Consider the following 17,319-nt stretch of genomic DNA (forward strand, 5'->3'; position numbering starts at 1 on the left):
TTCTTTGTTTAATGCAATCCAAGTATCAAAGAGCTGCAAAGGTCTCACGAGGTCATGGGATCCAGTTTGCTCTGTCGTGGGCAGGCTGAGTGGAAGGCATGCACATCTACGATCTAACTCATTTGTAAAATTGGTAGTCTAACCATTGCAAAGATTCCGATAGAAGCATGTAGATTCTTTCATTGTTAAATAATTGCTACAATCCAGAACTTTTTCCATATGTATTATGTATGAACTTAGATATTCCTTACATTGTTACAGACATTCTCATGCCTGATTCAACTTAGAATAAATAGGAGGAAGGCCTGAGTCCAGTTCACTCTTAATTACCTCTTATCCCATTACATTTAACACTTGACTAAGCAAATGTCCTTCAGGAATTTGATGCTCATCAATACTTTACAGCCATCAGGGCCATCCCCAAAGACACCCCAAAAGAAATGTTGTATTTATTTTTCTCCTGTTGTATCTCTGTCTACTTTCTATTAAGTGAGATATTAACTGTCTTAGCTCTACATGATACTTGTCACTCCTTTCATTAAGGAACCTTAGCAGGGACATCACTCACTGCCACAACTACTCGTGGATCCATTTATAGGTTCCCTTATAATAAAGCTTGGGCATTATGCGAGACATCATTTGTTCAGCTCTGTGCCTTTAGCAAAACTTCATCCAAACCATCACAGAGGTTGAAATATCCATGCCATTTTCAGAGCCTTCCAGGTTAGGAGATTTGGTAAATCCTCTTCACACCATCTTGCTGTTGTTCAGTCGTGTCCAACTCTTTGTGGCCCCATTTGGGATTTTCTTGGCAAAGATACCAGAGTGGCTTGCCATTTCCTTCTCCAGCTCATTTAACAGATGTGGAATTGAGGCTAACAGAGTTAAGTGACTTGGCCAGGGTCACACTAGGCTAGTAAGTGTCTGAGGCCACATTTGAATTCACAGAGATGAGTCTTCCTGACTTCAAAGTGGATATGCTGTCCACTGCACCACTTAGCTGCTCTTCACACCATCTTACCTATTGCTAATTGGCCAAAGAGGAGTGTTAAGATCATTTCCTGCTTTAATAGAGAACTTTATGATTTACTGAGCACTTTCTTTACAATCATACCTTGAGATAAGGATAAGTGGTATAATTATTATCATCATCGCTTTTAAAACAAGGAAACAGAGCCTCGGGGAGGTGAAGGGACTTCACCATGATCATACAGATAATGAGAGAGGATTCAAACTCAAGCTTCCAAGTCAGACATGATGTCTGCTATACCGCCATGACTTGCCTAAACTTTATTTACATTTACTTATTCTCTATTCATAGGATCATCAGATAACAGTTTTGGGGTAGAGTAGGTTTCAGAGCTCATAGGATCAGAGATCACAGATCTGAAGCTAAAAGGAGTCTCAGAAACCATCTATGGGCAATCTCGTCATTTTACAGAAGAACAAGGTGAGGTGACTTGCCCAAGGTGACAAAGATAACAAGTGTCAGAGGCAGAATCTGGACCCAGGTCTCCTACCTCCAATTGCAGTTCTCTTTCCTACTATCAAGATGCTCCCTTATTATAATTTTAACTCTATCCCATAAACCAATTCTATTCTCCAAGTACGTCATCTCTGTACCTTCCTCTTAATCTTTTTCCCCTTCAGGAAAAAAAAGCAAGAGGGAATGACTTTTAAAGATGACAAAAATTTCAAGCATTGATGTTCAAACAGTAGAATCTCATTTATCACTCAACTTGCTACTGCTAGCATACAGATTTAGATATACCACAAGTAAGACCACTTCTCCCAAACATAATCTATAATGCAATAAATGCCTGACAAAACTGAGCGCATATAATAGGCACTCAATAAATCCTTGACTGATTGGGGACAGGACTTGCTTATTTTATAGAGGGAGCTACATCAAACACCAACATTATAACAAGGCTTCCACCATCCTTATATTTTCTAAGGAAAAGAAAACAGAATTTAAATGGGAGGCATTGCAAATTACCTATGCGGAAAAGTAAAGGAAAACACAGGAATTTAGAAATGAAAAGCTTAAAAATACTGACTTATTATTTGAAAAAAAAAGAACCAGTGATAGCTAGTAATAAATCATGGTTCTCACTGGAATGACAAAAAGCACCACCCAATTAGCTTGCCACTGAGCGTTATTGGGATTTTCAAATGCTTACTATTAAACTAATCAGTCGATTTCAATTGGATTTGATGTGTCCACCCTCCAGATGGAGGTAAAATGATTGTCCAGCAGAAAATTAATTAAAATAACCATATTTACTTCTCTTGCAACCACTTAAGCTCCTAAGTGTCACTTTACAATGTAATTTATCACAATCTCTTGGAAAAGAATATCAGTTAACTGTATATTAAAGGCCACTTACTTAAAATAATCACTTTCACAAACATTCTATGAGTTTGCCAAGAAATTTTATGTATTCAGCACCATACCATGGACAGGATAAAAATGAGCATCCTGAAACCTAATTTAATAACTCCATTTGTATCTTTTTTTTTTCTTTCTAAGTAGAATACACTTCTTCTACATTTGACCACTGTGGAATCTGTCCAAAAATTCATGGGTGTGTATACTTGGAATACCTCCTAAATATACACAATAAAAACTTGAGAAAATGTTATTTATGACCTCTTCCGAGTCAATCCTAAAATTTCATATCATTACTCATTCATTTGGTGGATATTCAAAGATATTTTTTTTTCATCAACCACACTTAACTTTTGTAAATAAGAGCTACAGTATGTTTTGAAAGGGCTGAAAATGATCAATATTTACATCTCATACCTATTTTTCCAGTGAAAACATGTTTAATAATTAATAGAAAAATCTAGAAATATGGCATTTTGCCCAAAACCATAAATAATTTTTTAATTCTCAAAAAATTGAGATAACTATATCACCAAGTCAGTTACACTTAACTGTTCTCAATTTATCCAACCTATCCAAATCTCTCATTTTCATCTCCACCCCTTGTATGCCCATTTATTCAAAGAGCAAAGAAATTAATTTGCCATAAATAAAAGACCAGACAAGTTTTGACTTCTGATTATCTGCATGATAGAGATATGAGAATGAAAAAGGTTTATTATAATAATGTTAATAATAGCAATAATAATAATAACTAACAATTTATAGAATTAAGATTCATAAATTGCCTTATACATATTACTTAATTTGATCCTTACAACAACCCTATAAGGGAGGTGCTATTATAATTCCTATTTTACAGCTGAGAAAACTGAGTTTGAGAGAGGTTAAATAGCATGTGTATAGTCACAAAGCTAGCAAGTGTCTGAAACAGGGTTTACATACAAATCCTAAGTCCAGCACTCAATTCACTAAGCCAAATCACTTCCCAATATACTGCACACCATTAGGCATAGAGACTATGACATAATAATAAATGATTTTAATCTCTCTCCCTCTCCCGCTACTTTGAAGCAGAGTGGATAAACAGAGAGAAGTCAGGATTATCATTTTTTTAGACCCATTTCCTTAACATCACTTCAAAAATAGGAATAATGGCAACATACAAAATAAAAGAACAACGAATTTTTTTAAACTCACTAAAGTCAAAACAAAAATTTCATTACAGGGAAGGAAAATGTTAAAAAAATTTTTTTGGAGGGGGGAAGGCAGGGCAATTGGGGTTAAGTGACTTGCCCAAGGTCATACAGCTAGTGCATGTGTCAAGTGTCTGCATCCAAATTTGAACTCAGGTCCTCCTGACTCTAGGGCCAGTGCTCTTGAGTAGTGCACCACCTAGCTACCCCAGAAAGTGTTAGATTTTTAAAAAAATATTATGGAAAAAAGTTTCAGGAAAATGGAAAAAAATACAATGGAATAAAAGATGTCAAATATTGGTCACCAGGGGGGAAAATGTCCCAGAAATGAAAATATATGTATCTCAAGACCTTTCAGAATGAAGAATAAGCTCAATAGGAGAAAATAAGGAATGTTGACATCTATGTAGATAAAATTAAAATCAATAAATAATAAGCAAAAAGTCAGTCTGGAAACTTTGATGACATTCACAGCAAAATGGTGGAAACCATGAAAAACAGAATAATTATAATGAAAAGAAAGATGTAGAAAAAGGAACCAAAGAAAATCAAAGAACAGCACAAAGGAAGGATGGTTTGAAAAAGCTATCAAAGTATCAGACATAGTGGATGGAGAGAATCTTAGACATACCAGACTTTAAAGAAGATGTGAAGAAACAAAAAAAAAAAGCTTGAGCATCACGTTTTAGCAAATAATACAAGTAAATTTACCAGAACAATTGGAAACGGAGGATAGACTGAAGATCAACAGAGTGCACCGAACATCAAGAAAAAGGAAACATAAATTAATCTCACCCAGAAGCGAAGTCATCAAAATGAAAGAGGGTCTTGCAAAGTACTTTACAGACTTTTTTTTTAAACTTCTACTTCAGCAACATGTTTTAGATGATAAACTATGATTATTTTCATAGCAGTCTTTTTGTAAATACTTGTTTGATCTCATTGGATCCTCATGATAACCTTAGAATATAGGTGCTATTATGATTCTCATTTTACTATAGAGGAAACTGAGGCAGAGATTAAGTGACTAGGCTGGGTTCACAGAGCTAGTAAGTGTTTGGGATTGGGTTTTAACTCAGATCTTCCTGATTCCAGGTCCAGCACCCTACTGTACCACCTACCTGCCCCAAAACCTCAAAATTCTTTTGCTTCACAAAACTTTCCATGATTTGTCCCATCTGATGACTTATTCCTCTCAAGATATATGGTTTTACTTTTCCCCTGTTTTAAGTGGAAAACCATGCAGAGAAATGTTTTTATATGATGCAATCTAAGAAATCATTCTCTCTTCAATCCATTTTGTATATTCTTTAGTATATAGTAAAGAAATAACGTTCACTATCCAAATACACTGAGCAGCTGAATTATACAACTTCTCTTATATTCTTTCAGTTTCCAATCTACTTGAACTGGAACGTCAAACAAATTCAGTGTAAAACATCTGTCTATTATTAAGCATAAACTATTCAAACTAGAAGATATACCTCATAGTAGCTTGCATTCCTCTCCTTGTTTGTGGCTAACTACTAAGGATCAACACACACAAATATGGCTGCCTTGACCTTTGATAGTTATTGTGGATTAAAACACATACTGCATTTTTGCCAGGGAATTTATTTGAAATGTTAGATACTTCCATCAATTCATTCACTAAAGCACACTGCCTGATATTAGCAATGTCATATACATTAAAATTCTGCTATTGACATGGGATCACTGAACTCATCATACTTGTTTTTGTCTCACATTAAAATGTTGCTACATTTAGCACTTCAGGGATAAAGCCAAGAATTCCCTCCACAAACCAGTGATGTGAAATGTTTTCTTCATTATTATCTCAAGTTGTTTTTCTAAAATTTGCAGCTTGAAAACTGCTGACAGTCTACAACTTAAGACCAATTTTTTTAAATGTACCTCATAACTCACTGTTTAAAGCTAACTAGAAACTAATTAACACCCTCACAAAGGTAGTTTGAGAATGAATGAAATGGGAAAAAAGTATGTTAAGTGTTTATGTTACATCTGGATGTCAGGTAGCAATCTCCTTAGGGACGAGACAGATGAGACAACTAAGGAAAATAAAATCTTGATTTTGCATACTATGTTTGGAAAAGTCAAGAATCAACTAAAATGTGCCCAGAGTTTGATGTCCCAGCAATTCATTTCCGTAAATAACCTCTTAGATGTCATTCAGGGTCAACTGTGCAAACATTCTTGTCTTGAAATACTAATTATACTCAGCCAAGGGTCAGGCTGTGAGATGACCTCACATCCCACTGCCTCCTAAAAATCACCTTAAACTGGCATGTGAATAGTAGATTCTTCTTAATGTGGGAAAAGCATTAATATATTGATATGTGTACCTGATTAAAGAACTTCAATTACCTTAGCTGTCAATCATCACCTTTTCCAAACATAAAATTTGCTGCGAACAAATGTGTTTTGTCATTTTTCTATGTTTGCGGGCCATCAAAGCAAACACACAAATGCCCATTCCATCACAGGTGACCCGTTTTCTCGGCCCTAAATAAGTTGCTGCCGCTACACAAAGATGGCCTCTTGTAAAAGAGGCACAACGCACTTTCCAAGCCTAGTCACTATTTACTACAGCTATTGTTATTCCCAGGACACATAAAGGAAATAAAAGTAGAAAGTGACATGAATTATAAAAGGTTTTTTTTTTTTAAAAAAGGAACATCTATCTTTCAGATCCACTAACAGAATTAGATTTTCACAATGCAATCACCAACGTTTCTTATTTCCCTACAATACCTCCATCCACTCCTACATTACAATCACTTAGAAATAGAGGTAGTTGAAAGAGGAAGATAAAATGTCAATTTTATGAGAGGTAAATGGCCATAGCCATCAACTACTAAGTATATTGTTCACACTAGAGCTAAGCTTGACATATTATGGATTTTCCTTGCATAATTTCTCCTTCAGTACAAAACAAAACCATTTCTTTCTTATACTTTAGATAGGACTTTTATAGAACAATATCTTAAGTAAATATATAATATTTACCAGACTGGAATAGTTAGGCTACAATAAGACTAAAAATACGGGAAGTTAGTGAAATAATAATCATTATGTCTATGTCACATCCCATGGATCTACTTACATGAGAGTAAATTTCTTAATCCATTGTGAGGAAGATTAAACAGGAGATAGTGTGATGTAATACACAGGAAGCATTAGACTATAGCAATAGCCATAAGTGTAATGTTATCCCCAGAATTCATCATCAAGGAACTGTGCATGCTCCAAGTGAGCATTCTCATTCTTAAAGTAAAAGGTGAGGAAATTTTCCCTTAGGCAAGAGAAAAAGCTACTAGCAATTCACTGAAACAGGCTACCCTCTTATAAAGGAAATGAATAATCAGCTTTGGCACATTTCCATTAACTGAAAAGTTACTGTTCACGGGACTAGCTGAGAAAAAAAAAATCTACCAATAGTATAAAGAGCAGTTTAAAATAGGACTTTTTAAATGGCATGTAGTATTTATGCAACCCTAAATATGTATTTCCAGAACATAACGTAACAGCTTCACAGTAGTTATCAAGTCAGCTTGCACATAGCTCCAGACTGTATTTAACTTTTTAAAAATGCAGTTAAAAATAGCTTTGCTAATGCAGATGGAGAAAAAAAATATCCTACACATTAAAATGCTGTTATTACAAAAAATTTAAAATAAGTTGAGAAGCTGAAAATTAAAGCTGAAATTTCGCTTACTGCTTTGATGTTTAAATGTATCTTGTCGCACATAAATAAAAATAATAGATAATTACTCAGGAGGGCCTCGAATTTTTAGTTTAAACAATTATAAAGGCAATATTTTTAGGGTAGATGACAGTTTTCCAACTCCCAGAGCATGAACCCTGTGGGATGATTTTTTTCCCCCAACTAAAGTCTTCTTTTCTTAGGGACACTTTTTAGGATTGTCTAAGAAACCCACGTCACTTCCTAAAGTAAACGGTAAAAATAAGAATGACTTAAGGATCGGTTTATAGCTTACATTTAAATTTCATCACAAAGATTTCATTCACATCTTTACTTAAATCTCAAGATTTCAAGCTTTTGTGCTAGGGGAAATCTCAATTCCTAACGCAAAGCAGCCAAACACTTCAAAAGGCAAACATAAAATAGTGTTGACCAATTCCATTACATATTTATAACAACGATGACAACTCCTCACATTTAAATGGTGCTTTGAAAGGTACAAGAGTCTCTCCTCAAAAGAATTCTATGAGGTCACTGGTATAACTAGTAACCCCATTTTATAGATGTTGAGAAGAGATTGCATGATCTGCTTAAGATCCCTTGGGCTAACAAGTGTGTATACCTTGGGACCTCAAGAAGGCCCTAGCTGCAGCACAGTAATGCTCCCATAGATCTCTGAGTCACCATCACCTTCCCATAAAAGAAATTACTGTTCTTTCCCATCAAGTCCCCCAAACTGCCCCTTTACTTGCCCCAGGTGATCCCCGCTCACATTTTACCAAGAATATGAGGTCCATCTAATATGAATCCCCTCAACTCTAAACCTCTACTCCTCTACAGACTTTAGTACATTCAATCATCTCCTTCTTCTGTTTTGAGATTTCAAAAGAAATATTCTCCCTTGCAGAATGAAAAAACATTTCACTTGGGATCCTAGATACCATCTCTTCAAATCTCCTCTGAGAAATTACCCCCTCCCTTGTACATATATCTTCAATCTCTCCCTCTGTCCACGTTCTTTCCCCTCTGTCTATAAACTTGCTCAGATATTCCCTATTTTCAAGACCATAAAAAATCTTTACCTTAATCCCTTCACCATCAAACTTAAAAAGATCAGTACATGAAAACTAATTACACATCCTTACTACACACTCACTCTTTGACTCCTTACAACATGGCTCCAGTCCCTACCACTTTATTGAAACAGCCCTTTCCATATTCTTATTGCTAAATCTAATAGTCTTTTGGTTTAGCATGTTTTGGCCTTGATACCTCTGCTGCGTGATATAGTGCATATATTTACAGTCTTCAGGCTACCCCCTCTTTTTTGATATGCTTTCTTCTGTTAACTCTTCTGGTTAACCTTCTACTCCATTAGCCATTCTTTTTTCTGTATATTTTGCCGGCTTAATATCCTTATCTCACCACAGGATTCTGTCCTTGGCCTTCATCTCTTCAAACATTCCCTCACTTGGTGACCTCATTGACATCCATGTCTTCACTTATTATATCTCTACGTAGACAAGACAAATTTATATCCCCACTTCAGACCACTCATTAAGAGTTTCAGTCGTGAATTTCCAGCTGCTACTTAGATATCTCCACATATATCTCTCAGTCATGACCTCAGGAACCTCTTTCGGACTTGGCTTTTTTTCGTCATATATTCTTAATCAGTTGTCATGGCCTACTAATAATATCTCTATAATCTCCCTCATCCCTCCCAGTCCTTTGCACTCATACCTTGACAACATTAGTCCAAGATTTCAACTCTTCAAGTCTAGACTATCAAACTGTCTCTTAACTAGATGATGGTTCTCTTTTCCCTCTCCAGTCTGTCTTTCACAATAAAACTAGAACCAAGGCCATCCACTGCATCCCAGGTCATCACCAGTTGTCCTGACTTTTGTCTTGCTACTGGACTTTGATGACTCTGGGAGAGAGAGTGAGGCTGATGACTTTGCTCAACTATGCCTCACTTGAATCCAAATCATGCTCAAGTCAAGACATCACCCTATGTTCTCACTGGTCCTCTTTAAAGACAAAGGGCGAACAACACACTGCAGAAGTAGTTGTCCTAATGCATTGCTTTGATGCTGCTGCTCTATTCAAAGCCATTAGTAGTTACCAAGTGTCTATCAAAAAATATGAACTCCTGATCCTAGCATTCTATAACTTGACTCCAACCTCTCTTCCAATCTCCTTTCACAATACATTCTTTCAGATACTCCATGTTCTAGTCAGACTGTACTACTGACTGTACTACTTTCTGTCTCCTAGTCTCATCCTGCTCTGTTCATCTCATTATTTTCTCATTTCATCCATGTCTGGAATGGTTCTTTCCATTCATTTCAATTTTTTCCATTCTTTTTCCATTGTCCAACTCATATAGCACCTCCTAAAGCCAGAGTGATGTCTTCCATGCCAAATTACCCACAGAGCTTTCCCAGAACCTTTCATTCTTCTTTATTTCACTTACCATAGTATCAAAACTGTAAGTCAAAGGATGCCTTTCCCTTATATTATAAGTTCTTTAGGAGCAGAGAATATATTATATCTTTGCATCTTTTTCATACAGGGCATAATAAGTATTTGATAAATGTTGTTGAATCGATCTCTTAAAGTAGGTAATTACAAAGACTTTGCTATTAGCTTTTTCTTTCTTGTCTTTTTCACTACAATAACATTCATTCCCAACACTTCAATAATCATCTCTATGTAAATGATTCCCAAACATATATTTCCTTTTCTACCTTTTCTCATAAGCCGCACATCTATATTTCTAAGTACCTACAGAACATTTCTCCTTAGCTATTCCATAAATACTGGTCAACATGTGCAAAACCCAATTTTTACCATCTACCCCAAACCGGTTCCTTGTTCTGGCTTGCTTATTTCTAACAGAGGTACCAATCTAATCACTCATGCTACTATGTGATATCTTTGGTTTGTCTATCTGCTTCTTCCCCCTTTCCATCACCTTTCATGTGCAACGTATTACCAAGTCTAAGTTTTTTGTCTGTTTGGTTTTTTTTTCACCTCTCCAATTTCTCTCACACAAATCCTCAAAATGTTTTTCTCACTGTCACTGTCTTATTCCAGGACTACATTACCACCTATCTCTGGATTACTGCAAGTGGCCCATCCCACCCCTATTCTTACTCTCAAATTCATCTTTCTCATTGCTACCAGATTAATAGGCTTCATGTACAGTTCAGATCATGTCACAACTTTGCTCAAAAGAAAGAGAAAAACAAAAATCATTGAATGCTTCAAAAAGGGATAAAAAACAAAATTGAAAAAGTGAACTACCAAAAGAATGACACTTACGTTTATCTATCATTGTTTACTTTCATGGTGCTTTGCAAAGATCTCATCTCATTTTATCTTCATAATATTTTCATGATTATCATCCCCACTTCACAAATACAAGAAAGAAAATTTAAGTCATATCGACAAGGCACCATATTTTTTGCTCCTCATTCCAGTGTGCTATCTAACTACCCTTATCAAAATTGATGCCAACGTTGTTCTGATAACTACTGTTGTGCCTTTCCTAACTAGTATCTTTCCTACACGTGAATGCAACACTACTTCAAAGATAATGGGGATAATCCTCAACTAGGAAGGATAAGAAGGAGATATTACATTATAATAAATTCAATGTCATAAAAAGGAATTATGCTCTGTTCCACCTTTATCAACTGACCAGTACCATCCATATCTCACATCTATTTTCCAAAACTGTCATTCATTCAACAAATATCTATACTAAATAGAGCTGGAGAGTAGAGACATATCGATAGTTATCCCCTTATTATCGATAATTATCCCTCTTATTAAGGAATAGTAAAACAAAAGTTTATAGCAAACCTGATGGCATCCAGGGATCAGAAGGCTTGGTCAATGTGTTCACCCATTCCCAGTCAAAGTCATCATCTTTACCCTGGCTGTATCCACATGTGGTAAATGGCTCATCAAATGAGCAACCACCTGAAAATTAAAAATAAAAAGCATTAGAAGATAGAAGACAGACTCTGCCCAATATAAAGAAATGGAATTATAGGTTCCTAAACCATCAACTTGATGCTAAACTGAATTTGCTTTGGTCTCGGGTTACAAATTATGGGCTTCAACACTTCTACACCTGTGATTAAAAAAAACAGCTGTAAATTTGCTCCTATCCCCTTAAAAATGTTTCCTCATGAAGAGAAGCTGGTATGGGAATGTGCCAATTGCAATTAAGACCTTTAAAAAAAGCAGATGTGAAACTGGCATTTCCCCAGGTTTACAGAACTGGGAAGCGACCATGATGTTGAATTTATAAACTGACATTGTCCCCATAAATTTTCTAAGACGTTTCAATACAAGAATACGATTACAGCTTGTCCAAACCAAATTAAACAATTCGGGAAATGATATCAGCAGGTATGTCATGGTCAGTTTAGGGCAATAATGTAGGGTAATATGCTGGCTTTTTGTAACCAACTGCCCATATTTGTATTCTGAGAAACATTTTCTGGAAAATGATCCTCAATCTGTTACTGAAACAGCCTTCATATCAAATATTCAGGGACCTGATATTTTGAAATCAAAATGAATTATGGTAAACTTACACTTATAAATATAACCAACTAATAAATAATAGATAGAAGCCATCTTATGAGTAAGAGTAGAAATAAGGTTAAAATGTGCTTAAGTATAGGTCTAAATATAGACCTACCTAATAAATATAGGTCTAAATATAGACCTATCTAATAAATATACCTAGAAGGCAGAGGATTTTTTTAAACACTAGTACATATAGGACGACTCAGGTATTTCAGCTTCCCTGAAACTGTTCGCATTTATGAGGTCCACTCCCTGATTTCTCACATCTTTCTTACTTATGTTAATATGTATAAGACCTCTAATTTTGTTGGAAAGGGGAACTCACTCCTTCAAGGCAAATTATCATCCATCTTTGACAGAGGTTCTTAACCTTTTTTGTGTCATGGATCTCTCTGGCAATCTGGTGAAGTCTACAGATGCCTTCTCAGAATAATGTTTTAATTGTATAAAATAAAATATGTTGGATTACAAAGGAAATAAAGTGTACTGAGAGTTATCAAAATACAAGCATCTTTATGGAATTCAGTTTAAGAATCTTTGGTCTATAACTGACAATATTATATAGTTGGTTCAGGGAATTGATCATGATCTCACGACTGAGGAATGGGTATTATTTGAACCCAGGGTTTCCTAACCAGAGGCTACAGTATGGTACGCTAGAAAGAGAATTGGAATACGGAGTCCAAAGATCAACATTCTAATCTGGCCTATTGTCTATGTACCTATTTCCTCATCTACAAAATGACAGGGGTTTGCTATAGCTTCTAAGATGTCTTTAAGGTCTACAATTATGATCTTATAATCCTGACAATAAGGTCCCAAACACTCTTGCAACTCAGTTTTCTCATTTGGAAAATGTTAGTCCTACTTAGTACTATTAAATAATTCACTAATACTCCAGGAACAACAGTCTGTCCACTATGCCATGTTGCCTTTCATGTGTTCCATCTATTTGGGAATATTAGCAATTCAGTGAACTAAGACTGAATGACCACAAAGAAAACAATATCTACTCATTATCTCTGTCTCTGTATTCCTTATATTACCTATTGTGTCTGGCTGCTCCAAAGTTCTGGTCATGAAAGGGAACACTAGCTTTAAATTTTTTTTTTACATTTCAAATATCACATGAATAGTTTTACAGTAACAACTTTTAAGAACAACTTTAAGCAAATAAGTAATTTTGACTATTATAAATACCCAAATTAATCACGAAAGACATATGAAAGAACATACTATCTGTATCCAGAGAAAAAACTAACAAATAGAAATATGTATAGAATTATTTTACATATATATATATATATATATATATATATATATATATATATATATGCACACAAACATACACACATATTGGTGTGTAATGGTAGCCATCTTTAGGGAGGGAAAAAAAGGAAGAAAAAAAGGAAAAAAGAAAAGAAAAAAAGAAACATACAATAACTTTATTATACATTTAAAAGGAATATCAAGTTGTACATAATAAATTTACAGTTTCATGTGCAATCATCTTTTTATCAAATTATGTCATGAAAATGCTTGTTTTATTCCATAAATTTAAAATGAAAGAAATGAATTTTTAAAAAAGAGAGATAAACAGAAGCATGGAATCTTAGAGTTGGGAGTGATTTTTTATAATTATCTACTTCCTTGTCAATGCAGGACTTCCCTGTCACTTCTATAATAACCCAACCAGAATGTTACTCAGACTCTGCTTGAATACTTTTAAGGATGGGAAGGTCACTATTTTATGAAGCAACCTATTCCATTGTTGTATACCTAGAATTGTTAGAAATTCTCTCCCTAGGGTAGGCCAAAATCTGTCCTTTAAAATTCTGCTCTTTAGATCCAGTTCTATCCTCTTGGAGATGCACAGTATAAGTCAACTTCTTTCACATAACAACTTTCCAAGTATTTAAAAACAACTAAAACATCCATCTATAAAATCTCCATTTCAAGCTACACATCCCTAATTTCTTCATTCTTCCTCTTATGATGTTTCACCAAGATGATTTCAGTCCCACACATAGGTACTCTCTAATTTTTCAATGGCACTCTTAAAACATGGCACCCAAATCTTGTGGAAATGAATGCCAAAAACTAAAAAATAAAAATCAAATAAAAAGAATTGAATGATTAAAAAAAACATGGCACCCAAAGCAAAACAGACTATTTCAGAAAGCATGTGTTCAGCACAGAGTATAGCCAAACAAAAGGAGGTAAAAGAGTATGGCGGAAAGAGAGACAACAGGCTCTCAAAGTAAGAGGATGTGAGTTCAAATCTCATTTCTAATGGCTACTACCTTGGGCAAATCACTTAAATTCCCTAGGCCTATTTTCCTCATCTATAAAATGAAGAGGATCAAAGCAGGGAAAACCTTTCCACTTTAGATTTATCCTGTGAGCTTCTTAATTCTCCATTCATCTATATACAATAACTCTTAATGCAACCTGAAATTGCTTTAGCTTTTTTAGCAGTTGTAAGACACAGCATGTCCATAATGAACATATGGTCAACTAAAAACTCTGAACTATTTAATCTTTCTGGTTTATAAAAATCTTTTTGGATCTGAATTGTGGCTCTGCATACCTCCCAACTTTGTACCATCTACAGATTTGTTAAGTTTGCCTTTGTCTTCATCTGAATCATTGACAAAGATGTTAACTGGGGCAGGGCCAAGGACAAAGGCAAGTAATTTCATACTGTTTTAAATTGTGTATTATAGCTTGGCAGCTTTGTCTTTTTCATTAGCTCAAGGCATGCCAATGAAATTAGGACCACCGGACACTAGTAGTCTGTTATACTTTCAATAGTACTAGTCTCAATTAAGCATCCCACTGGGAACAGAAAACTCATTAAGGAAGATATACAACTAAATTCAATATTTCACCCTGACAACCTGAGGCAATTTATTTTTCTCTCTCACTCAAAGTCTAACAAGTAAAGATGCTTAAGTTTGTTTACAGCAGATAAAATCCAACCTCTCTCCAGTTATTTCTGGTGAAAATGTTAGAAAAAAGTATCAAAACATTGATAAGAAACTTGTCCTAGCGTTTGCATAACATGATTTCTATGAAGAAAGCATCTTTACCGCTTCAAGTACAGACCAAAACAGAAGTGGTCTAGACTCAGAATGTTCAGCAAGGAGATCATCCCCATGGACACAGGACAGGAAGGGCCCCTGTGATGGAAGGAGATATCACTTTGATAGAATTCCCTTAGTGCAAGACCAAGCCACAGGGAACCAAGGATGAACTGGAGGATTGCTAAAGATTTGGTTTACAAAATAACTGCTGTTGACAAAGATATGCACAAATAAAAACGCCATAGCATGTATGGGCTGATAGGGAACTCAGGGAGACTAATAAAGTTCAGGAGCAACTCTCCAATTCTCCCATTACACAAAGGTCTTTTTATCACTTGAAAAGGAACATAAAAAAGCTCGAGATAGTTCTTTCTGGACTCGAGTCTGAGCACAGAGCTACTGGAAAAAGGAAGAATCTATGAATTTCATATTACTCTGGGATATTTTCCTCCCTACACAGACCAATTTTCCAAGTTGCCTTCATCTAACAGATCAGGAATGGGTGAGAAAGCAAAAGATGACTTAGTACTTGAATAAAAAAATGATGACTTAACTGTTAAAGCTGTTATAGCAATGGAATAGCCAAAAAAGAAGGGGGCTGATTTTTTTTCACTTTTTAAGCCTTTCTTTGAATAAGAATCTTCTATTACTTTTCTGAAGTTCATTTTATGAGCTAGGACAGAAATTCTTAACTATTTTTGTGCCATGAGCCCTTTTGGCAGTCTAGTGAAGCCTATAGAGGGGCCACTTTTCAGAACAATACTTTTTAATGAATAAAATACAGAGGATTAGAAAGAATACATATATATATATATATATATATATATATATATAAAACATGTATATATACATACTGAAATACAGATACACTGAAATATAATTATCAAAATACTTTAAAGTTTTGCTTTTTTAATGAAGATTTTTATGTTTTGTATTTTTTATTGACCCCAGTAAAGAACCCCTGGACTAGAGGACCTGTGTGAATGAAGTTCAGAGGGAACTTTATTCAAATGTTTGAGGGGGTGCATCCCAAGAGGAAATATGATGAATAAGTAGGTTTTTCCAGAAGACATTGTATGACCAAAGGAGAAAACGGGCAGGGAACAAACCATTCACAAGGCATAGATTCCTTTACTTTATTTCTTTCATTACTTTTTATTTATTGCTTTAGCTTAATGAGATAGTATGCATGGATAAGAACAGGCAAAGAACTGAACAAGGTTCCCCTTAAATCTTTCTCTCGTCTACCTGCTCTCCCACCATACTACAGTAAAATTCCTCTATAAAACCAGAAATTAAATTCATAGATAACAGAGTGTTGCTTCTATGTAAGTATGGTGTTATTTCACCAAGATATATTTGGCCAAGATACAAAGGAGTGTTATCCAAAATGCTGCCAAAAATTAGGGAGAGAACCACTATCATAATTGTTTAGCATCCTACTACCTGTTCCTTCTCATGGCTTGGGAGGGAACACGTAGCAAGAGGGTGGGAAGATAACAGTTCTTGGACAAAGCAAGGTTTCAGGATTATCTGTGTCTTCTTACACATTGCTCCCTTCCATGTACTCTGCAATCCAGCCAAACCAGTCTTCTTGACATTAGTCACACACAACACAGAATTTCCCATCGCTGAGGCTTTGTACTGGAATATCTGGAATTCTTTTCTTCCTTATCTCTACATCTTAGACTTTTGGGTTTCCTTCCAGCCTCAGCTCAATGGCTTCTTCCTTCAGGAAGCCCTTCATAGCAATTCTAGTTACCAGTACATTCCTCTTTAAGGTTAGCTTTCTTCTATTCTGTGAATAGAAGTATGTGCTGCTCTTGACACTGTTGAATACCCTCTCCTACTGGATATTCTCTCTTCTCTAGGTTTCCATGACACTTCTCTCTCCTGGTTCACTCATGCCTATCAGACCACTCCTTCTCAGTCTCCTTTGCATCAACCACATATTATGCCCATTAATCTTAGGTGTTCCCCAAATTTCTGTCCTGAGTTCTTCTATTTTCCCTCTATATTCTCTCAGAAACCACATCAGCTCTCATGGAGTTAACTATTAGCCCTATCCAGATGAATCTCAGATGTACATATTAAACCTCAGTCTCTTCCCTAGGCTTTAGTCTTGGATCACCATCTGCTTAATGCACATTCCAAAGTGGATGTCCAAGAGATATCCAAAGCTAAATTCATTAACTGCCCCCCCCAAACTCTTCCATATTTCTGTTGAAGGCACCACACTTTCAGGGTGTTTGGTTTATGATCTCAGCATTATCATCTTCCATTCATCTCTCTCCCTTAACCCAATCACTG

General features: G+C 35.5%; 1 protein-coding gene across 4 annotated transcripts in view; it reads right to left on the minus strand.

Annotated features, from left to right (window-relative positions):
• PTPRM (protein tyrosine phosphatase receptor type M) overlaps positions 1-17,319 on the minus strand; it is a 1,028,886-nt gene that overhangs the window by 774,205 nt on the left and 237,362 nt on the right. For all 4 annotated transcript variants that reach the window (XM_036752813.1, XM_036752827.1, XM_036752817.1 and 1 more), the window contains one exon: positions 11,186-11,305. In XM_036752813.1, coding sequence (XP_036608708.1) covers positions 11,186-11,305 — 120 coding nt within the window. The remainder of the gene's footprint in view (positions 1-11,185; positions 11,306-17,319) is intronic.

This window comes from Trichosurus vulpecula, chromosome 1 (assembly GCF_011100635.1).
Source record: "Trichosurus vulpecula isolate mTriVul1 chromosome 1, mTriVul1.pri, whole genome shotgun sequence".
NCBI lineage: Eukaryota > Metazoa > Chordata > Mammalia > Diprotodontia > Phalangeridae > Trichosurus > Trichosurus vulpecula.